The sequence below is a fragment of the Durotheca rogersii genome, assembly GCF_024521655.1.
Source record: "Durotheca rogersii strain YMJ 92031201 chromosome Unknown GGS23scaffold_36, whole genome shotgun sequence".
Lineage (NCBI taxonomy): Eukaryota > Fungi > Ascomycota > Sordariomycetes > Xylariales > Xylariaceae > Durotheca > Durotheca rogersii.
Window position 1 is genome coordinate 67,344 of NW_026251267.1, and position 20,437 is coordinate 87,780.

The 20,437-nt window shown below is 52.2% G+C and overlaps 7 protein-coding genes across 7 annotated transcripts; 5 read left to right on the top strand and 2 right to left on the bottom strand.

The window, feature by feature from the left end:
- The first annotated feature begins 250 nt into the window (after positions 1-250).
- GGS23DRAFT_586947 (putative cytochrome b5 protein) lies at positions 251-1,240 on the top strand. Its single transcript, XM_051517468.1, has 2 exons — positions 251-661; positions 770-1,240. The coding sequence occupies exons 1-2, from the start codon at positions 565-567 to the stop codon at positions 925-927; spliced, it is 255 nt and encodes an 84-aa protein (XP_051367821.1). The 5' UTR covers positions 251-564; the 3' UTR covers positions 928-1,240.
- A 1,803-nt stretch (positions 1,241-3,043) lies between these two features.
- GGS23DRAFT_335277 (uncharacterized protein) lies at positions 3,044-3,900 on the top strand. The gene is made up of 4 exons (XM_051512990.1): positions 3,044-3,061; positions 3,142-3,230; positions 3,395-3,476; positions 3,594-3,900. Exons 3-4 carry the CDS (start codon positions 3,405-3,407, stop codon positions 3,717-3,719), a joined length of 198 nt encoding a protein of 65 aa, XP_051367822.1. The 5' UTR covers positions 3,044-3,061; positions 3,142-3,230; positions 3,395-3,404; the 3' UTR covers positions 3,720-3,900.
- Positions 3,901-4,227: 327 nt separating this feature from the next.
- Positions 4,228-5,430, bottom strand: GGS23DRAFT_607712 (cytidine deaminase-like protein; the record flags this gene model as incomplete). The annotated part of the gene is made up of 3 exons (XM_051520092.1): positions 4,228-4,272; positions 4,334-5,343; positions 5,409-5,430. The coding sequence occupies 3 exons, from the start codon at positions 5,428-5,430 to the stop codon at positions 4,228-4,230; spliced, it is 1,077 nt and encodes a 358-aa protein (XP_051367823.1).
- Positions 5,431-6,222: 792 nt separating this feature from the next.
- GGS23DRAFT_335332 (E1-like protein-activating) lies at positions 6,223-9,101 on the top strand. The gene is made up of 4 exons (XM_051512991.1): positions 6,223-6,815; positions 6,892-7,000; positions 7,067-8,365; positions 8,416-9,101. Exons 1-4 carry the CDS (start codon positions 6,616-6,618, stop codon positions 8,887-8,889), a joined length of 2,082 nt encoding a protein of 693 aa, XP_051367824.1. The 5' UTR covers positions 6,223-6,615; the 3' UTR covers positions 8,890-9,101.
- A 1,766-nt stretch (positions 9,102-10,867) lies between these two features.
- On the top strand, positions 10,868-12,198 carry GGS23DRAFT_607714 (uncharacterized protein; the record flags this gene model as incomplete). Its single annotated transcript, XM_051520093.1, has 3 exons — positions 10,868-11,020; positions 11,079-11,237; positions 11,293-12,198. The coding sequence occupies 3 exons, from the start codon at positions 10,868-10,870 to the stop codon at positions 12,196-12,198; spliced, it is 1,218 nt and encodes a 405-aa protein (XP_051367825.1).
- An 881-nt stretch (positions 12,199-13,079) lies between these two features.
- On the top strand, positions 13,080-15,569 carry GGS23DRAFT_335375 (MFS general substrate transporter). Its single transcript, XM_051512992.1, has 4 exons — positions 13,080-13,762; positions 13,856-13,955; positions 14,024-14,036; positions 14,117-15,569. The coding sequence occupies exons 1-4, from the start codon at positions 13,471-13,473 to the stop codon at positions 15,455-15,457; spliced, it is 1,746 nt and encodes a 581-aa protein (XP_051367826.1). The 5' UTR covers positions 13,080-13,470; the 3' UTR covers positions 15,458-15,569.
- Positions 15,570-15,710: 141 nt separating this feature from the next.
- Positions 15,711-16,940, bottom strand: GGS23DRAFT_600682 (uncharacterized protein; the record flags this gene model as incomplete). The annotated part of the gene is made up of 2 exons (XM_051519107.1): positions 15,711-16,769; positions 16,890-16,940. 2 exons carry the CDS (start codon positions 16,938-16,940, stop codon positions 15,711-15,713), a joined length of 1,110 nt encoding a protein of 369 aa, XP_051367827.1.
- Between the last annotated feature and the right edge of the window lie 3,497 nt (positions 16,941-20,437).

Sequence of the window (20,437 nt, forward strand, 5' to 3'; positions counted from 1 at the left end):
TAATTATTTATTTATTTATATATATATAATTTTTTATAAATAATATTTAACATATAAATATATTACCTATTTAAATATAATAAAATAAAGAATCTGATTTGTTTATTTAATTAACTCTTTTAAGCTATATATATACTTAGTTTATTTATAAATTATAAAGTATCTAGATACTTAGGTAACTTATGTATATGTAGGTAGGTAGGTATATGTACGCTCATCCTTATCTTACAATTCTTTAGTTATCCCTGCGAGAAGGTGCATATTTTACGCACCAATTATACCGAGTGTAATCAAATCTCTACATGCCTATATCAAATGCCTTTTATACCGAGGTTCTTTTGAATTGACCCATGAGACTCGGCAAATCTGCAGCGAGGCAGATCCTCAACCCTTGAGCTATCACAACACATATTTTCCTTCCTCCTGTGTACTTGTATCAAATTATCCTACCTACGTCAGATTTCCTCTGTAAATTCGAATCACCACACAGGCGACAGCGGTTGTCTGGTCTCCCTACGGTTAACCGGCCTCCCGAAGCTCACCGCCGAACTCGGCGCGTTCATCATGTCCCAGACGTTTACAACGAAAGATGTTGCCGAGCACAAAGACGAGAAGAGCGGCCTGTATATAATTATCGATAGTAGCGTTTACGACATAACGAGTATGGGCAACACCTCTCAGCCCTCTCCCTATGTGCTCTCGTTACCTGCCTTCTTCATCAGCCAATTGACTCAGAATGCTAACCATGCGTATTCCCTTTGCGGCGCAGATTTCCTTGACGAGCACCCAGGCGGAGCGAAAATCCTGAAGCGCATGGCTGGCAAGAATGCGACGAAACAGTTCTGGAAATACCACGGCAAGGGTGTCCTCGAGAAATATGGCGATAAGCTGAAGGTTGGAGACTTAGCAGAGACAGCAAAGCTATAAATACAAATGCGAAAAAGGTTGCCTCGAAGATGCGGTTCCGGCAGCACGGGGGCCTGTGGGCTATATATAACCAGCGACCTCAGGCAGAGAGGGGTTCGGATAAATAAGTGACGACATGCTACCATGCATTTTAGATCGCACAAGAGTGGTAGGGGCTGTTAGCACTCGATACTGTCTTGGAAATCATCGCCGTCCTTACTAGAGCTGTCTTTACGACCCTTTAATGATATAGATATCTTCGATTCCTTTCCCTGCTGGGATGGTTTATCTTGTAGTATCACGTCTCATCAAACTGCGGACATATCCTACTCCATGCTACTCACATATCGCGCGATGTATGGCCTTAGAAAAGATGACCAGAATGAGATAGGGGTATGTATCTACGTAGTGTTATGCATGTATGGGCAGTGGATACCCACATTAAGGTGTTGGAACCCGATTAGAAGTATCAAGGCCGAGTGGCTGCAGCTTGAAGGCTGCCTCTCTCTACACCTAGGTAGGTAGGTAGCAGCAGGAAAGCAAGATGCAATTCTAAGGAACAGCTCTCAAAGAAAGATAGGCTCGATGCCATCTACCCGGATACCATCGACCCAGATACCACTAATGTGCCTTGTTCTATCTTCCTTTTTCCCATCGTTTTTTCCCCCGTGGATCCAGCTGGCACTTGCTTCCTACTTAAAGGTAGCAATGCCGACGAGATAACGATCCCGCCGACCCCCCTGCTCTCCCTCCTAAGGAGCTTACGGTAGGAATGCCTTGGAAAGCTTCTTCCTTCTATAGGGAACAGCCACCAGGTGACTGGGCCGCTTAGTGTTAAAGAAGGCCGTGCTGGCTGTACGGACACGCATCATAGTGCTGAAGGAGGCATAATTTTCTGGCTGCCACGAAATGGGTTTAGACTGTAAGAAAACAGAACGCGAGCTAATACATCGACGGCTCGAGGTGTCCAAGCTGTGTGGAAGTCTGACGTCACTCAGTCACCTATCATCCAAATCGGGTGCCGCAAGTTCGCGTATCATGCTGTACATAGTAGAGGTAAGGTACCTAACGTGTGGGTATGTACGTGTAGGTACATATATACACCTGCCTCCCAGGATACCTCTTGGAGGTAGGTAGGTTATCAATTGCCCAACAGGGATGCAGTGGCGCGCACCTTCTTGTCCGGCTACCTGGCAGACTCCACACTGTTCCTCCCCGTACATATTCAGTATCCTGATGTTAGCTTCCCGCTTTAGTAGCCACTGCTTTACATTGTGAGTTACTAGTAGCAGGTTCGGGGTTGGACCCGCTAATAAACACCAAATCTTACCGTCGTGGCAACACGCTCTCGCGACGCGAAGTTGTCCGAACTATTTTCAACTTATTCCCGGATTGCAGCTACCGACAATCCCAACCTGTAATGAAAAAAAAAACCCCTAGTAAGCAGGCCCCCGACTCTACTAGCAGCAGAGGCATTTTCCATATTCCAATGAGACAGCTTTAACAGCAACACCCATCGCCACACCAACTTGGCTACCTGCGGCTTCACTCCCTTCGTTGCGGTCTATGGTACACACACATGTACACGCACACGGTAGCATTCCCTACATATGTACAATTATGCCGGCTGATCAGGTGCCTGCGCTACCTGCCCAGACCAAGGCCCTACCAGTTTGCGGAACGGTAATGAGACAGGATGGAGTCCAGCACGGTGTATCCACTCTAGCACGGTGGACCCGACAGCCCCGATGCCTGCAAGCCTGGGATCTGATGGAACGGACCTACAAAATCGCGCAGAAATTCGACCGCCCTGCCCTGGCACCACTTGCCGAGCTCTTTCCGCATCGGACAGGCCTTTTTGTTTCCCTCTCCAAGCAAGCTCTACCCAGTAACGCCGAAAATTCATGTTATTTCTCATTTCCTTTTTATTCCGCCTCCTTCCCACTTTTCCTCTTTCTATCCTCTCCCTCCCCTCCTCAACTCACTCGTCCTTGTGAAAAAACGTCCACCTACGCGTAGTCTATTCCAAGGACCTGTGTTGTTCGCAGATTCGGCTTTTCTGACCGTCCACCACAGTCAAGCTCTGCCGACGCGACCGAGTCACCCAAGTCTTCGCTCCACCCAGCCACCACACTATTCTCAGACCGCCCAAGAGGTAAGCCGCATCTCTATCAATTGGAATACCCAGGAGCTCGAACGAGTCGCGCCGCTATACCAGTCTCCAAAATGCGGCAGAATCCCTTGCGCGGTGCCGGGTCCGTCTCGGAGGCAGCTCCTGTTGGCAAATCCTAGCTAGAATCCTGCCATATCTAGTCAACCGCTAGGTGCGCCCTTTTTGTCTGGAGGAGTTTCGTCATCGCACATGTGGCATATGAAGCGGAGGAGGGAGGTTGAGTCCTCCATGATAGCTAGTCGGGCCAATTAGCCCACCTGGAGCTCTTTGTTGCGTTTTCCAGATTTCTGAACAACTGGTGCTAATATGTCGCAGATTTGCCAATATGCCTGCCATCAACAACGCCATCGTCGCTCGCGACAACTTCGGCCACATTATGCGTCGTGAGAACTGGGCTGTACGTATACATATTCAGCACCATTGTCACCGCACTCTGTTCCCATCTACCACTCCGAGAAGAGATTTCCGGGCGCCGTGCGGGTAGCTTTTGAGAAGAGGTGCTGACTTGAAATAGCAACAAGAACCTGGTGTCATCGTCGTGTTCTGCATCGTTTTCGTCGTTGGCGTTGGTCTCATTGGTCTCTGGATATCCAAAGCTCTCGCAAGACGTAAAGCCTCCAAGGCGGCTCTACCTGCGTAGATGCCGATTTATGAGGATCGGTGGGGGTTTCGTGGGAAGGGATTGCCACGAGTAATGGGACGAGGCCAAGTTGTGGTAGCGCGTTAGCGATTTCGACGCGGCAGCCTACTCTCTCGAGTCGTACGGTCAATCATTCGAATGCGTCAAGGCGGGGAATCAAGGTGACAGCGATCCAGGAACGACGGCTATGTTTTGTGCTGTGTGCCTGACATACCACTTACGAATTCACGTCGGAGATATTAGTCTCACTCAAGTCCGACATATCCCAGTATAGTCTTCTCTAATACCAAATTCCTTCGGACATGGCGTCGGCACAGTTTCGGAATACAGACACGTCGGTGAACCCATCTATTCTGCCGGTTCTAATTACTAGGAGAGCGACGGCTTTGTTTGAGGATGCCTGTGTTGCCAATCGCATTCGGTACATGTGGTGAATTCGTCAGCCAGAATCTCGGCCTGGTTAGGCACAAACACCAGACCGGTCTGATATACCACTGGAGGGTCGGGTCTAGTAGGAATCCATCTTCTCGAGATGAACTAATCCATTTGCTGGCTGCGTGCGCATTGTTAGTATGAACTCCGGGATAGCCCGATATTCCAAAGGGAGCACCCACCGGCGAGAACTGCCTCAATTTTATCCCAGCGCTCCTAAAGATCAGGGCCGCCTCCGTATCCATGCTATAACCTTGGCTGTACACCACCTCACTGATACCTACCTGGACAATCTTGATGCTACATGTTAAGCATGGGCACGTATTGCAGTATAATACGCTCCCGTCTCGAATCCTCTCTCGGCCTGCCTCTAGCAGAGCGTTTTCCTCGGCGTGCAAGCATAGACAGGTCGCTAGCGATAGGCCGCTGTTCTCGCCCGAATTACACCTTGGACATCCGCCCTCTCCGCAATTCAGCAGGTGTCGTGGGGTCCCGTTGTAGCCCGTGCTGATGACGTGATGTTTCGAGTCCACTAACACACAACCCACGGCTCGTTTCATGCAATTGCACCTCTGTGCTGCGAGCGATGCCAAGGACATGAAATAGCTGTCCCAGCTGGGACGGAGGCGATCGGGATTCGTCAGGTCCAGTTTTCCAAGAGTAGCATATAGATGCGCCAGGTCTGCAGAAGTGTTGAGCAACCGGATCGTGGCCCGCGACATAAGGGGAAGGACGCCAGTAGACGCGTCATATAAATGTTGGTCTGATTTAGACACGAAGTCCTCGAGACTAATAGGATCCTTCTCCAGCTGGGTGTTATATCGCTGTTGATAGCGCCGCCAGCGCACGGCCAGCGGTGCATCGACGCTGATCAAGATGAAAAATGGTCGTCTGCTCAGAGCGTCGAGGGTTCCCTCGTCGAAGATGTCTGTCGTGACCCATCGAGAGCGCCAATTCTTCGTCACGAAGCTTAGGAGCTCGGCAGCTGTCCAAAAGGTGTAGGACGTAGAGGTCTGTTTGTGATGTGAGGATAGATTTGTTTCGGTGCCGCCGGGTGTGACCAGACCTGGGGCAGTTTTGGCTGCCTCCGAAGGGATCTCATTTTGGGGCGCTGACGCATCCAAACACAGTTTTCCGAAGCCGTGGTGATCTATTAGGTACTGGGCTATGGTGCTTTTGCCGGCGCATTTTGCTAAAAGTCTGTGTGAGCGAAAGCTACGTTGTATATATCATTATTGACTGAGTAGGGGACCTTACCGCCACAGATCCCTATCAGCATCCTTCGTTGGGTTCTATATCAACCAGCCGTAAAGCTAGTCTTAATTGACCATTTTGATGCCTACCTTAAAGTTGTATCTAGACGCGTCGCGTCAAAAGTAACTGAGCAAAAAAAAAAGAAGCCTACTACCGAGATTTAGCGGTAAAGATGACAGGTATGTAGGTACCCAGAGCTGCTAAGCTACCAGGGTACTTAATCTTACGTAACCTACTAATGAATCGATATGTGCCTCGGAGGTAGGTAGGTACCTGTTTCTATTAGCTGAACATTGATAACGGCCCGGTTGGCCTACATCGGAATGTGAGGACGTCAGGCGGGTACCTACGGCAGGTACCTAACGCAATGAATAGATTAAACTCTATGGTTATGTACCTCTAGGCAGTTTTTAGGTAGCCCCGCCCCTGACAGCCTAGGCAGGTACGTGGAATAGGTAAGTGGAGGTGGAGGCTTCAGTGTTGTAGTGCTACGGGTGAGAGACAGGTACCTGGTAGGGTACCTAAGTAAATTGGCAAATGACCTTGTCAGCCTCAGGAATGTACCTACCTCATAGGTACCTACCTATACCTATACATATAGGTACATACCTACCTATCTAATACGTACAGCCAAGTACCCCACCTAGATCTAGGGTGTATACAGGTACCTAGGTACCTAGGGTGTATGTGGGGTAGGTAGGTGATCACATTGCGACTTCCAGAACCAGGACATGTGACCGTATTTCATAAGAAGTAGGTAGGTCATGATACTTATGTAGGTCAGGTATGCATAGAAAACTAAGTGGTCACTGGTTCCTCCCGTCCTCCCGTATAACCGCCTAGAATCGTCCACCTTTAGACATTCCCGATAATATTTAGATACTTCGAGGCAGCCTCCCGCCTGGCCGCCCGGTCATCCGTCTACCTACACCTGTCATCCCTTCAAGCCCACACATCGTCGCCCCGCTCTTGCAAACGTCCGCCTTGCTCATTCTGCCCCTCATTCTTTCATACCATATATGCCCTCAGATCGCGTTGGCAAATAGTCCCCAACCCTTGTTGTTAAAAGAAGCAGTTCTAGTGCAGAAGTCGAGGCTGTGTTCATCTGCAACAGCTCGTCCCCCCGAAATAATTCCGTTGGCATACCCTCCCTCCAGCTTGCACATCACTCTGCCCTTACTCTTCTGGCGTCGACCAATTTTACAGCGATATGGCCAAACTCAAGTTTGCCCCATTCGCGTCTGAGATTGAGCTGCCCTTCTATTCGGCCTTGTTTGCCTCTAAGTTAGATCATGACAAGCTCAGCGACTCAGCACGCGCCGTTTTGGGTATTTACGAGCCTCGTCCAGGCACAGCTCCAGACGATAGTGTAAGGATGCAGGTATTGGCCAACGCACTCACCAGCAACCAGTCAGTTTGCCCCTGTCTTGCGTATCTATCACCGGCAGATGTTTTGTAGGATATTGGCTAACCATCGGGGCTTCAGTGTGCCACTAAATGCTGTGCGTGCTGAAGGCATCATTCGAAACACAAATACCATGGAGGCGTTCCAACAAGTCAATAGGTCTGAGATGCTTCAGAACGCGGGACGACAGGTTTGCTCCCTCTCTATTATTTTACAGCCCACTACTAAGATCGATGCTGATTCTCGATAAATGCAGATTTGGGACGCAATCAAAGACGGTACCATCTATTCCGTTCCCTCACTCCTCGCTCATTACGTTATATTCTCATATGCAGACCTCAAGAAGTACCGAATGACGTACTGGTTCGGATTTCCAGCACTGCATTCCGACCCGCAGTGGAAGCGCACTGGAGATATTCTACGTTTTACCTCCGGTGAAACCACGGCACTGGCTGATTGCATAGGCACTTGGCGTTATACCGTGGATGCCAGGGAGTATGGCTTCTTCCTCGCAAAGAAAGTCCGGGGGAAAGGATCATCAAATGCCCAATCGCCCCCCGATATGCCTGTAGAAGATATCGGCTATACGTGGGAAATTGGATCACTTCGCGACTTCGAGTCTGGGTTCTTCCGGGGTGTGCCTGTAGAGGACAAATATGTGGCGTTTGTCGATGCGTCCACATATGAGGAGCACCCATCATGGCCTCTGAGGAACTTATTAATACTGGTGAGGCAACGGTTCCACCTCACTAACGTTCAGATCCTCTGTTACCGGGATATACAATCACGTAGACATGAGGCCCGCAGTATCGTCCTTCCCCTGGCCATAGATGACGTGGAGAACATCGAAACGACCGAGATGCCCAATGTCACTGGCTGGGAGCGAAGCCCGACCGGCAAGCTAGTAGCGAGGTCCGTAAGTCTGGCCGAATCGATGGACCCTATTCGATTGGCAGACCAATCAGTTGATCTCAATCTCAAATTGATGAAGTGGCGGATCTCCCCGGATTTGAACCTCGACATCATCAAGAATACCAAGTGTCTTCTCTTGGGTGCCGGTACCCTTGGCAGCTATGTCTCGAGAAACCTGATGGGATGGGGTGTGCGCAAGATCACCTTCGTTGATTACGGAGCTGTATCGTTCTCAAACCCGGTGAGGCAGCCCCTGTTCACCTACAATGACTGTCTCAAGGGAGGTGCTCCGAAGGCGATCCGGGCAGCAGAGGTGCTTAGAGAGATCTATCCCGGCGTGGACAGCGAAGGGCATGTTCTCTCTGTCCCGATGCTGGGCCATCCCATCGAGGGAAAAACACAGGGCGACTTTGCAAAACTCAAGTCTCTCATCGAAGAGCACGACGCGATCTTCCTCTTGATGGACAGCAGGGAATCAAGGTGGCTCCCTACCCTAATGGGCAAGGCGGCGGGGAAGATTGTCATGAATGCCGCCCTTGGCTTTGATACGTACGTTGTAATGCGACATGGCGCGGAACCTAGTGACGGAAGTGAAGATACACTGGGCTGTTACTTCTGCAACGACGTGGTAACACCTGGCGACGTAAGTGACCCCATCTAGATCTCGCCCTGGCTTCGCTGACGTCGCACAAGTCACAGAAGGACTTGACGCTTGACCAGCAGTGCACTGTCACGCGGCCCGGCATCGCTGCTATTGCATCGGCCCTGCTCGTCGAACTTTTAACGAGTCTCCTGCAGCACCCTCTTCTCCTTCATGCGCCAGCTCCGGCTACCGGTGCCTCGTCAGGATCCTACCAAAGTGACCCCAAAGACGAGTATGCCCTCGGCATAGTGCCGCACCAAATTCGTGGGTTTTTGGGCAGGTTCCAGAATCTTGTCATCAAAGGTCAATCATACCCGTGTTGTAGTGCCTGTAGCAAGCCAATCATATCAGCATACAGGACTCAGGGGTGGGAATTTGTGAGGCGTGCCCTCGAAGACAGGGATTATATTTCCGATATTAGCGGCCTGTCCGAAGTCCAGAGGAAGGCCGAAGAAATGGCCACGGAAGTGGATTGGGAAGAAGAGGGTGGAAATGACGGTGACGACGAAGGGGTTCTCCTCTAGAACGTCCTCCTATTCACCACGTTTGCCGGGATAATATCAAAAAATCACCGGCCGAGTGTTTCAAGTTCCGGGAGTGGCTCCGGCGGCCCCAGACCAGACGGAATAATCGGTTGATGTTGGGTAGCTCACAGACGCCGTCGATTCGTGGGCACTGCCTCACGTAACGCCGAACGGTATTAACATGGTTTCCGCCCGGTTCAAGACGAGACGCGGCTGTATGAAAACAGCAGTTCGGTTGATCCGGTGGACCCGATTACGCCCGTCAGGGCGGACCCGATGACGGGACCATTGTTGAAAGGATGAATAGGGTCCCATGAGTTTTATACCAACAAAACTTGTATAACTAGGGGCACATGTAGTGTGGAGGACAAGGGTACACGTGATTTTAACGGCCGGAGTTGGGGATTCGAGGGCATTGAATCACATGGGTGAGGTGTTGTTGATATGCGGGTTTATGAAAACACGCAGGTGGTTTCTGGGAACCTGGTCGTGTGGGCATCGTGAGAACAAGGCGCCTTTCGAAGAGACAGGACATTGCAAGACTCAGTGGCAACCGCTGAAGCATATTATTAGTATGTTTGCAAGTTTTAAGATTTCGTGGACTCGCGCATGATCCAAGTGTTTCAAACGGTGGAACTACCTTTCTACGCTGGTTCTATAAGGTGTCAGTTATAACCGGTCAAGTCATAGCCGGAATGTAGGTTTTCATCCTGTGTCTTCGCAAGTAGGTAGGTACCTCTTTAAGGTCGGGAAGTCGACTCAGCTACTTCTGTGCCGAGTTGGGGATAACTCTACCCAGTAATCGGCAAGACTTTCCTCGAGAGCCGCATGCCTCCCAACTCCAGGCACCCAAGGTGAGTAGCCTACACTCAGCCCGTTACTAAGGTGGCCGTCTGTGCCCCAGGTATGCAGCGCCATTCACATTGTCGGGGTATCGCCGATTCGGGGACTGGGCCTGGATCTCCGCGGCTACAAGGTACCTACCTCCCTAGGTGCAATGAACTGTACCCAGGTAAGGCCATCTCCGAGCGGCTCTCAGGGGATACAGTTTCGACGGCGCGGTTTTGCTTTAGAAATACCCACAGCTTGGGCGATGTATCTGCATTCCTCCCCTTTCCCTACCAGCTTCATCCTATACCGCCCCTCTTCCACCTCCATCCCCAAGTCCGGAAGAAGGGGGGGGGCGGGTGGTTAGACTATCAAGGAGCCCCTGCGGGTCTGAGTAACCAGCCAGTATGGTCTAGACCTCTCGCCGAGAGGGTGGCAAGACGCGAGCTATCGATATGAAGATGGGGAGCTTGGTGCCACTCGCCGGGAAGCCTTGCCTTCGCCATCGCGTATATCCATCATAGTGCTTTCCCATTGGAGGCTCGAGTCATTGTAGCTCCACTAGAATCAAGATAGGGAGACAGGATCGCTAGCCGTTAATTGTGACCGCGGAAACATTTGACGACGTGGCAGAAGAGGACACGCGTAGCGCTAATGACTGCCGGCGATCGACCCGGGACCTTTAGGTACGGCTACACTCCGGCGGCGCCTCACCCTAAGACGCACCACAGTTTCGTATCTTTGTAGGAAGGCCGGGTGCAGCCTTCCGTGTTGGAATCATTGCTCTAGAAATTCTACTCAAGCTAGTTGCGATACCAGGAGCCTTGGGATAGCCCCGCGAGTCGTATGATGCTGGTGCCTCTAGTCCCAGAAAGAAGTTGGAGATTGATGTCGAGTTCGGAACAGGATCGGACTGTTAACGCTACTAGCCATTCGCCATGGTTACCAAGCTATGGGTGTATAAAGCAGCCGATGTCCTCGCTCCTATCAGGCACGTAAGTCCTTATGGCTTCGCCAGTTCCAACTGTATTCCTTCTCTTGCCATCCACCTCAAGATTTCCTTACCGACGGCGTGCTGGCTAACGTCACAAACTACTAGCCCCTGTGCTATCATCCTCTTCCGCCTACTATCTGTACTGTTTAAGACACCATGGGGGATCCGGCCCAATTCCACGAGCTCGAGCGTGCCGCTTGCAGTGTGATTCACAACGTGAAGCAAATTCAAGAGCTTAGACACACAAGGCTCTCCGTTACTGGTGGGCTGGCGCTATGGCACTACCTTCCTGGATACCGTTCGACAGATGTAGGGAAGCCAAATGCCCGGTTTAGGACACATAGAGCTAACGACAGTCCCGGAAAAGAACATTAATTTCATAATTAATATCTCGACCTCGCCGGGTTCGCTGAAGAAGCGTCTATTGGAGCTTCCGGGCTCGCCTTTTCTCCAACGCGCGCAGGTGCTCTTCTACATCAGCCCTCGTGGCCGGGAAATCCAAGTCGATATAAGTCCAGAATGGCTCGTTGGTTCCCATCTCTCTATACCAGAGGTTGTGCAGTTGGCTGATAATGGCATAGTCTCCTTACCTTCCAGAGTCCGCTATGAAGGTTCAAGATATATCACCAAACGAGATCCCATACATCTCTCTCACCGATCTCATCGTCTTTAAGCTTGACTCAAGCGGGCTTCGATCCAACCCCGTGAAGAAAGAGCGGGACGCACGCGATGCCGTAGCCTTGGTTGAACTCGCAGTAAGCGAGGGTTCCATACACCTCTCTAAAAAACAGGAGCAAATCGTTGAAGAGGCGCTCTGCGACTTCGGGAAGTGCGGAACGAAGGAGACGAACTGGTGGGAGAAACGGATGGGCTTAGCAAACAGACAGACGCCGGAGCCCAACCATGGAAACCAAAATGGCGACCGGCGCAGGTCAGCTAGGCCTCATTCCAAGTCGGATCCTTCACCGTCCAGTTGCCGAGTGAGTAGCGATGCCAATAAGGCTTGGCATTACGAGCGACTGGATCGTGCGCATATTCGCCGCTTCAACTCGCTGCACAGCAGCCGCAGCACGAGTGAACTAGGATTGGTGCGTTCAACTTCGGCTTCACAACGCCGAATCAGGGACACGGGGGTCCCGTCCACTATGACCCAGCCAAAAACCACGCTTGCGAATTACCAACAGACCGCTAAGCGTTCCGGGATAAGCAACCAAGTCACCGTCGACTCGAGGTATGACGCCAGCCAGGATGACCAGTACTACACTCTCGAGCCGCGCGGAAGCTCGTCCGAGAGGCCCGCTCAAGAAGGATACTTCGATCTCACGCCCCCCGGGGGTCTCGGAACTGTCACCGAACACACGACCGCAGGGTCGCGAAGGTCCTCCAAGGCAGGGTATTTCGACCTCACCCCGGGTGTCACTCCCAGTACTGTGGCAGAGCCCAGACGACCCCCGGGACTAGCCAAAAGTGTCACCTTTCTCCTATAAGGCAAATGGACGAGGTGGGGGAATTGGTTATATATGGATTGCATATCCACAGCTCGAGCGAGGTGTTATTTCCGGCGAGTCCCGAGCTTGAGGCCAGCCCCTCTCCTCACACTTACCTATTATCCATCCATGAGCGAAGGCAGGGCCTAGGTAGCTCTGGTGTTGGGATGCACGAGATCGCGTTCTAGAATGCAGGCATTCGTAGGCTTAGAAATACAGGTAGCCAACCGCTGGTTACGGATATAGAAATAGAGCAAATGTGTTATGCATTCATGAGAAAGAGGCGTGAGCAAATGAGGTTTCTGAGAGAGGGGGTTCCTCCCTTAATGGCACACGTGATGTAAATTAGGGGTAGCTGGTTCCCCACATGCATCATCCGTCCGGTGATAGGTTTCCCTATGCACATGCCTGTAGGTACCTGCAAGTAGGCAGCATATGTACCTGTGACATCTCAACATCGAACTTTGTAAGGACGAGAGGACATACCTAGGTACCTAGGTAGGTACCTAGGCACGTGTATAGGAGGTAAGTGCCTAGGTACCTAAGTACCTGGGTAATAGAGCTAAACTACCATTAGGTACCTAGCTAGGTACCTACCTAATAGGATGCACAAGTCTAACTAAGTGGAAGGGACAATACATTGCATATGCCTCCCCCAAGTGTACAGAGTACATACTCAGATACCTGCCTCCTAATGTACCGAGGGGCATACGTAGCAAAATGGAAAAGTTAGTGGACATGAGCATGACCTATGCTGTCATGAGCCTCAGATGCATGTGGCGCAGGGAATAGGGATCATCCGTCGGCGGGACCCATACCAACACCTCCCCCAACATGAACAATCTCACTCTCCTATCGCATCGATCGTGTTGATCACCGCCCTCGAGCTCCCGAGAATAAGTTGAATAGAGTAAATATTAGGTCCGGAAATCATTTAATCCCACAATAGGAATTATTACGTGCGACACACGCAACAATTTTATTGTCCCAGAAGAAGAAAAGGGAGAGGGGGAAAGAGAGAAAGGGGTTCTCTTTTAAACGAGACAGTATCCCTGTCTTGTCTCATCCCGGCGGCTTCGTAAGACAGTCAGTCTTCTCTGATCCGTTTTCGTGGCCTTCATTATTGGGCTTGAGAGCAAAATCGTCGACAAAACTAGCAGGTCGAGTTATTATCATTCGAAACACCTAAATCATCGCTCTCCTGCGCCGACCGGGGTTGACGGGGGTTTGTCGGAACGGAGTCGTCCTGATAGACGACCCCCCCCCCCCACCATGAGGAATCCATTCGCGAGCCTCTGGCGCCGAGAGTCGGTCTACGATTACATCGGCGTCCTGATCCCGCTCGAGGAGGCGCACCTGCACAGCCATTCCGCCCGGTCCGGGAGGTGCGAATTCGAGGAGGCGAGGACGAGCCCCGACGGCGCCGACGCCGACGATCCCGCGCCGAAGGATGGCGACGAGGACGCCGGCATGCTGCAGATGAGCGCGGCCGAGTACACTATCGAGGGCCTGAGGAGAGAGGTCCGCCGGGGCGAGAGGCGCCGCCAGTGGTCCGAGTACGAACGTGAGCTCTCTCTCCTCCGCTCCCGATCCCGACGCGTTCCGAGAGGCGGGCCGACCATCTGGTGATGGGAATGTTGCTGACGAGCAGGTGCAGTGAAATCAAAACTTATCAACAAAGCCCTTCAAGATATCGGGATGGGCCGGTATAATTGGCAGTTATTCGTTTTATGCGGGTTCGGGTGGTTTGCGGATAAGTAAGTGTGCTTCCATTCGAGCCTCGAAGGCGTGAAGCATCGCAGCGGACTGACCGACTGAATTTCAGTTTATGGATGCAAGTAAGTTCACTTGCCTCGCGCGAATGATTGAAATCAGGAAAAACCGTCGAGTATGCAGATAGGCTCACACACGTCTCCAGGGCGTCTCGCTGACTCTTCCTTCTCTTTCGGAAGAGTTCGGTGTCTCGGAGAAGCAGGTTAGATACACGACCAGCTCTCTATTTGTAGGGCTATGCATCGGGAGCTTTCTCTGGGGTCTGGGATCCGACATCATAGGCAGGCGCATCGCCTTTAATGTCACGTTGCTGGTCACGGGCATTTTCGGCATTTGGGCGTCGTATGCGGCGAGTTGGACGTCGGTCTGCATTCTGCTCGCCTGCATGGGGACCGGCGTTGGCGGAAATCTGCCAGTAGATGGAGCACTCTTCCTGGAATTTTTGCCGGACACTTCCAGCGCGTTGCTGACCCTCCTGTCCATATGGTGGCCCATAGGACAGCTCGTTTCGTCCCTCTTCGCCTGGTACTTCATCACCAATTGGCCGGTCGAAGAGGGGTGGCGGTACTTCGTCATGACGATTGGGATAATCACGCTTGTCATGTTCGTTATCCGGTTTGGCATTTTTCATATGTTCGAATCGCCCAAGTACCTTCTGTCGCAGGGTCGCCAGTCTGAGGCTGTTGGCGTTGTCCATGGCATTGCTTACCAAAACGGGAAAAAGACCTGGCTCACCGACGAGATTTTGGACGCGGTTGCGGAAACCGATGGCACAACGCCGGCTAGAGTTTCTGCCGCGAATATCCTTAAGAAGAACCTCACCTCCTTTTCTATCAGCCACATACGGCCCCTTTTCCAAACCCGCCAGCTCGGCATGGCGACTGCTCTGATGTGGTTCTGTTGGAGTACGATCGGCCTGGGATACCCCCTTTTCAATGCCTTTCTCCCGCAGTACCTCTCTCACGGCGGCTCGGAAGCGCCTGGAAACAGCGAGGGTATGGCAGCGTTCAATGCCGCCTCGTCAGAGACATATCGCAATTACGCTATAATATCCGTCGTCGGCGTGCCGGGAAGTCTGCTCGCCGCATACACCGTCGACCACAAGTCCCCGTTCCTCGGGCGCAAGGGGACGCTCGCCATCTCGACGCTGGTGTCGGCCGTGTTCTTGTTCTTCTTCGTCGCCTTCGGCACCACGCCTAACCGGCAGCTCTTCTTCACCTGCGTCGAGGCCTTCTGCCAAAACATCATGTACGGCGTCCTCTACGCCTTCACCCCCGAGATCTTCCCCGCGCCGGTGAGGGGCGTGGGCACGGGCGTCGCCAGCTTCCTCAATCGCGTCGCCGGCCTGATCGCTCCCATCCTTGCCGCCAACGTGCCCGGAGACGGCACCACGACGCCCATATACATGTCGGCGATTTTGATTCTCGCCGCGTTTGTCGGAATGACGATGATACCTATCGAAACCAGAGGCAGGCAGAGACTCTAGTCGTCTTATTTTGGGTCCATTGATTTCGCTTACAAGGGCATCCGTAAAGGTATCTTTAGCATCGTAATATAGTATTGTATCTTGGTGCCTACCCAGTTCCTAGTTCTTGCACGGAACCTCAGGTTAGCCCCACGCCTCCGTCGGGCGAAAAATCACGGATAATAGCCACTGGGTAAGGATTATTGTGATCCGATGTAAATTCGTGTATCTATTCACAGATGTCGCTAGCAACGTAAATCTTTGTAGTAGAGAATCATCTATTCCCCTTAGCCCCTGCAGGCGCGTCTACTCGCCGCTTCTGCAACGACCTCCCTAGCGCATCCCTAACCATGGGATCCGCGCGGATTGTGTTCTGTACCAGCCACTCCTTGAGCTTTGTCCGCATGCTTGCTATCACTTGGGCGTCCCCGGCGAAGGGCGCCATCTCGAGCTCCATGAGGCGCGTCGCCTCGGCGTCCATGCCGCGAGCAGTCTGCTCAAGGCGGTCGAGACTCTCGAGCAGGGCCTTCTCGGGGGCCTCGGCGGGACGGATGCCGGGCTGGGCCGTTGCCGCCAGCGGGGGTCGTAAGAGGGGGCCGATCTGCGAGAAGGCAATGTGGAGGGTAATGCTGAGCTTGCGCGCGAGAGAGATGGTCTGGAAGGGTAAGTATGGCGGGTGCGCGGTGAAGCGGGTGAGGAAGGGATTGACGAGGAGGTCGAGGAGGGGCGGGAATGCGGGCCGCGTGATGGTGTGCAGCTCGAAGACGCAGAGCACGACGAGCGTCAGCCAGCGCCAGTACCGCCCCCATTCTAGGTACCCTAGGAGGCCGAGCACGTACATGGCTACGGCAGCGAAGCCGTAGTACGGCACAAGGGCCTGCGCGCCGCGGCCAACATAATCCCTCACGGTGACGCAGTGCTTCCACCCGAGGACGTCCGGGCCGAAGCGCTCGTAGGCGAAACGTCGCGCCGGGTCCACGAGGGTATCAGACGCCGTCTTGAGGTGGATGAAGAGGCTGGAGGTGTCGTCGCCGGCGCCAGCGCCGGCGTTCATCAGCTTGTCCGGGTGGTATAGGGCGGCGAGGCGGCGGAAGCGGCTCTTGATCTCGCGTTCGGAGGCGGAGAGGGACACGCCCAGGTCGGTGTAGTAGTCAGAGGCGCGGCGCAGCTCCCAGTCGGCCTCGTAGACGGTGTAGAGGAGGTACAGTGACACGACGAGGATGTGGATGCGGCGGCGGTGCTCGATGTACCGGTGTGAGTTCGGCGCGGGTTTGGGGTCGCCGGCGCGGATCGTCAGGCCGTAGTAGATGGACTGCAACCAGCCCGTGACGAGCTAGTGACGGAAGAAGGCGGTTAGTTCGGTGTACTGGAGAGCTGGTTTGGGGGTAGAGCATATATGTTAGGAGGAAAGGGGAGGCAAGGCTGCTAAGGGTCAACAGGCGGCGCATCATACATTTGGGAGGAACGTCCATCCCAGGAGGGAGAGGAGACTGTTGCCGGCCATGGCGCGTGGGTTGTTGCGGTTCGTGCGAAACGCGCGTTATGTCATGGCCGAAGAAAGGTAGTACACAATTCCATCTACTATAACCAAGAGAGAGGCAGGCGGGAGAGGAGGGATAGAAAGGAAACGGTCGACGGCCGAGGGAGAGATCGACAATGACAAAGACTGGTTGGCTCGATACTGAACAGGTGTGCGGTTTCGGGCTTTTCTAACTGGAGTCCCTAATTTTAGTGACTTTCTGCATATGTAATAACAGGGGTAGGGAAGACTGATAGCTGGCGGCCGAGAGAGAGTCTGCCTCGCTAAATGACAACACAAATATAGCTGTCAGCTGACAAGGTGCTGCTTGAGTAATCAGAGATGATTCACTTCGCTTGATCTTGTACCATCACCGTATGAGTATTGATAAACCCGGCTGTCCTTTTGATTTATCGACGACTAATGAGTGCGCCATGGTACCCAACGCAAGTCGCTACTAGACGTCGGTATGCTGTGTGCTAGTACCACCTACGATAAGCTAGAGTGAGTAGAGACCTATTCATTCAGGTCTTGTAGCCATCCTCTCAACGTCTTCCCAACCCTGGCCAATACCCGGGGCTCCATACCTGCCTACCTACCTACCTACCTACCTACCTACCTAATATCATACAGGTAGTATTTCCGTGTGGAGGGTGGTGAATGTACGCTTAGCCGCATGCTTGCCTGCAAATTATCGTATCAATCGCGGCCCCTTACACCATGCAAGATGTAGGCTCGCGTATCCGCGTGACACCGCTGCCGTTGGTCTCTGATTCTGCGTCTCTTTATTTCCGTTTCTTCCCCTGTTGGTTGCTAGCTTTTCCTCGCTCTCGCTCTCCCTTCTCCCCCTTCTCTGTGTAGTGGCAGCGATCACGAGACTGAGGGGGTTGTGAGACACCTCAGCGGAGCACGCGGCCTGCATCAGTCTCACTTCGAGCCACCACCGTCTCGGCTATCCGGCTGATTTCCTCTTTGCTCGCGTCCGTACTTCTATATCGCAATTGAGACGGCTATTCCACGACTGTTTAGCTGGGGTGGGGGTGAAAGGAAGACGTACAGCTTCCCGCCTGGCTTCTTTTATGGAAGATCTCGTATAGCTACATAGCACGGATTTCGTCAGTGTATCCATCCACGCCCATACTCCTGGCGTAGCTACTTATATAGGTAACTATAGGCAACAGTGCGTACGCGAATAGAACGCAGGCCATCGTGAAGGCCGCCGCAGGGGCCATGATGGTCTTATTCATCGAGTTAGCGACAAGTTGTTGGACATGACACCTTGCGTCGGAGCGCTGTACGTAGAGAGAAGTACCTTTGGCGTGATAGTTCCTCTCGGGGCCATAGTTTTCGTAATCGCCTATTGTCGGTCATGCGAAAATATGTCTTACAGGCACGGCCGGTATGCACAGATACCTGCGTGTGTGTTTAGTCGAGGATCAAGACCCTCAATGAAACAACATGCTAAAACAACACCACAATATCCTTCGCCAGCTGCCAACAGGTGGGGTCAGCTGCTACTATGTTTCCAGCACATGGTTACACCCAACCGGGCGGAATGTGCCCCTGTATAAAAGGGACCTCTGTACCTACCTACCTACCATTTATCGGAGACGGGCACCGTAGCCTCCTTCTTCCATCCAGTCTGCCACTTATACCTACGTGTAATTCTACCTCGAACCATATAGGGGCCTACCTATCTTTTTATGAGTGATCACCTCTCACTTGCTTCTACAATTGCATTTGTCCACTCTTGAACTACAGAATCTCGTATGGCTCTACCATGGCGTCGATGCATTTCAGGCCCGACCATCATTACCAAGCTACGGGTCTATATATGCACGCACACGGGCTAGCCACGGGCCAGATGCGGTCTGTCAGGTTGAAGCAACGTGATTCCTGCTCTCCTTCGCGTCTCCTATGCGGAATTATCGATATCATACCCCCCTAGCCATCCCCTACTAATGGCCTTGGTTAGATACCTCGTCCTATGCCAGTCGCTGGCATAGCCGTACACCTGACATTACTCTAGCGACCGGAGCCGACACGATATGTCGTATAACAATAATCGTGGTCGTATGACCGGAGATGACACGGCTTATAACCTCCCCATTGTGCACTTGGTGGATGTAACGTCTACGACTGGGTTTTGTTTCGATTCTACGCAAGAGTGTTCGAGAGTTTACACGAAAGCTGGCATATCTTATCTTCCGTCAGCGGACACACTCGACGATGTGCCCTTTTAAGATATGAAGAAGTGGCAAAACGGGGCATAAACGCCAAGCAGTGGTGGTGCCGAAGAAACTCATCGTCGAAGTAATATTCATCGCGCCCCGGGAGCCACTTAAGCATCATTCAATCAAGAGACAGCCAAACCATGTCCGGTTCCCAGCGTAAAGATAAGACACAATAGCATACACTGTCAGGTAAATGATGCCCCCGAATCAATTCGTCGCACACGCAATCTCTCGAGGCAGCTCCGTGTTTCTCTCGACGTATTCTGGCAGGCAAAACGCAACACCGCCACCCCTATGGGAAGCTGACAACGCGTAGCCGACTTCTCCAGATGGCAGAATCCCATCGAAGACCTCTGAGTGTGCGCATATCAAACCCATTAACCAGTTGAATAGGTGCTACAGGGCAAGAGACTGTCAGACACGGACCCTAGCATCACACAATCGTAAGCCTCCACTGTCTGTCACTAGCGGTTAGATAACCTATCCTTTTATATGTATATAGCAGATATCCGGTGTTTTCTACGGCAAATTATTTCCATAATATGAGCCGGATACACAACTTAATTTAACAATATCTACCACTATTCAAGGAACCCAGCCTTGAAGGATACGATAACACCGCCTCCCGTGTCTTGTAATTAGCGAGAGCCTACTGCCCAAATATTGGTCACAAGATCTGCAGCTTTTTCTAGAGTAAGCCAGAGAGGAGGGGGATAGGAATCTAGAGGCTACTTACTCGGAGGCACAACCGCCAAAAGCGACCCGGGACCAGACACCCTTGAATTCACCAGGAAGGTGTCATGAAGCTCAATTCGATAGCGGTGCAGAGAGTGCGTCTAGCTCCTCTGTGCATACCTATCATTCCAACATAGCAATTCTAAGGAAACCCGGGTAGTGTAAGGCGCACTCGGCTTTATGCGCAGCACACGCACGTACATATCATGTGTCCCGACTTCGTGTTCATGATAGCTCATCGAGCCTAGAATATAGAAAGGGCCGTTTCCTCTTCTCATATTCAGGTATCCATACGTAGCATTCCTCGCTCCCTCCGGCCCCCCCTTTCCGCCCAGACGCAATTGGAAAACCGAGCCTCGTCGTCCCAGCCCAATGCCTTGTTCGTTAGGGTAAGAGCTCTTGGGGGCCGCTTATATGGAGAGAGATCGGATTTGGTCATGTTGTTCGTGATGACGAGCTTCCGAGTATTACGTCCTATGATCTCTAGATTCTGGGCTATTACCGTAGGCTAGC

Bases quoted from the DNA above. Each gene is read 5' to 3' on its own strand.
- GGS23DRAFT_586947 (XM_051517468.1), top strand. From the start codon at position 565: ATGTCCCAGACGTTTACAACGAAAGATGTTGCCGAGCACAAAGACGAG. The intron at 662-769 runs GTATGGGCAACA...TTTGCGGCGCAG, and splicing joins TAGCGTTTACGACATAACGA to ATTTCCTTGACGAGCACCCA.
- GGS23DRAFT_335375 (XM_051512992.1), top strand. From the start codon at position 13,471: ATGAGGAATCCATTCGCGAGCCTCTGGCGCCGAGAGTCGGTCTACGAT. The intron at 13,763-13,855 runs GTGAGCTCTCTC...GAGCAGGTGCAG, and splicing joins CCAGTGGTCCGAGTACGAAC to TGAAATCAAAACTTATCAAC.
- GGS23DRAFT_335277 (XM_051512990.1), top strand. From the start codon at position 3,405: ATGCCTGCCATCAACAACGCCATCGTCGCTCGCGACAACTTCGGCCAC. The intron at 3,477-3,593 runs GTACGTATACAT...GACTTGAAATAG, and splicing joins TGCGTCGTGAGAACTGGGCT to CAACAAGAACCTGGTGTCAT.
- GGS23DRAFT_335332 (XM_051512991.1), top strand. From the start codon at position 6,616: ATGGCCAAACTCAAGTTTGCCCCATTCGCGTCTGAGATTGAGCTGCCC. The intron at 6,816-6,891 runs GTCAGTTTGCCC...TCGGGGCTTCAG, and splicing joins AACGCACTCACCAGCAACCA to TGTGCCACTAAATGCTGTGC. The intron at 7,001-7,066 runs GTTTGCTCCCTC...CGATAAATGCAG, and splicing joins TTCAGAACGCGGGACGACAG to ATTTGGGACGCAATCAAAGA.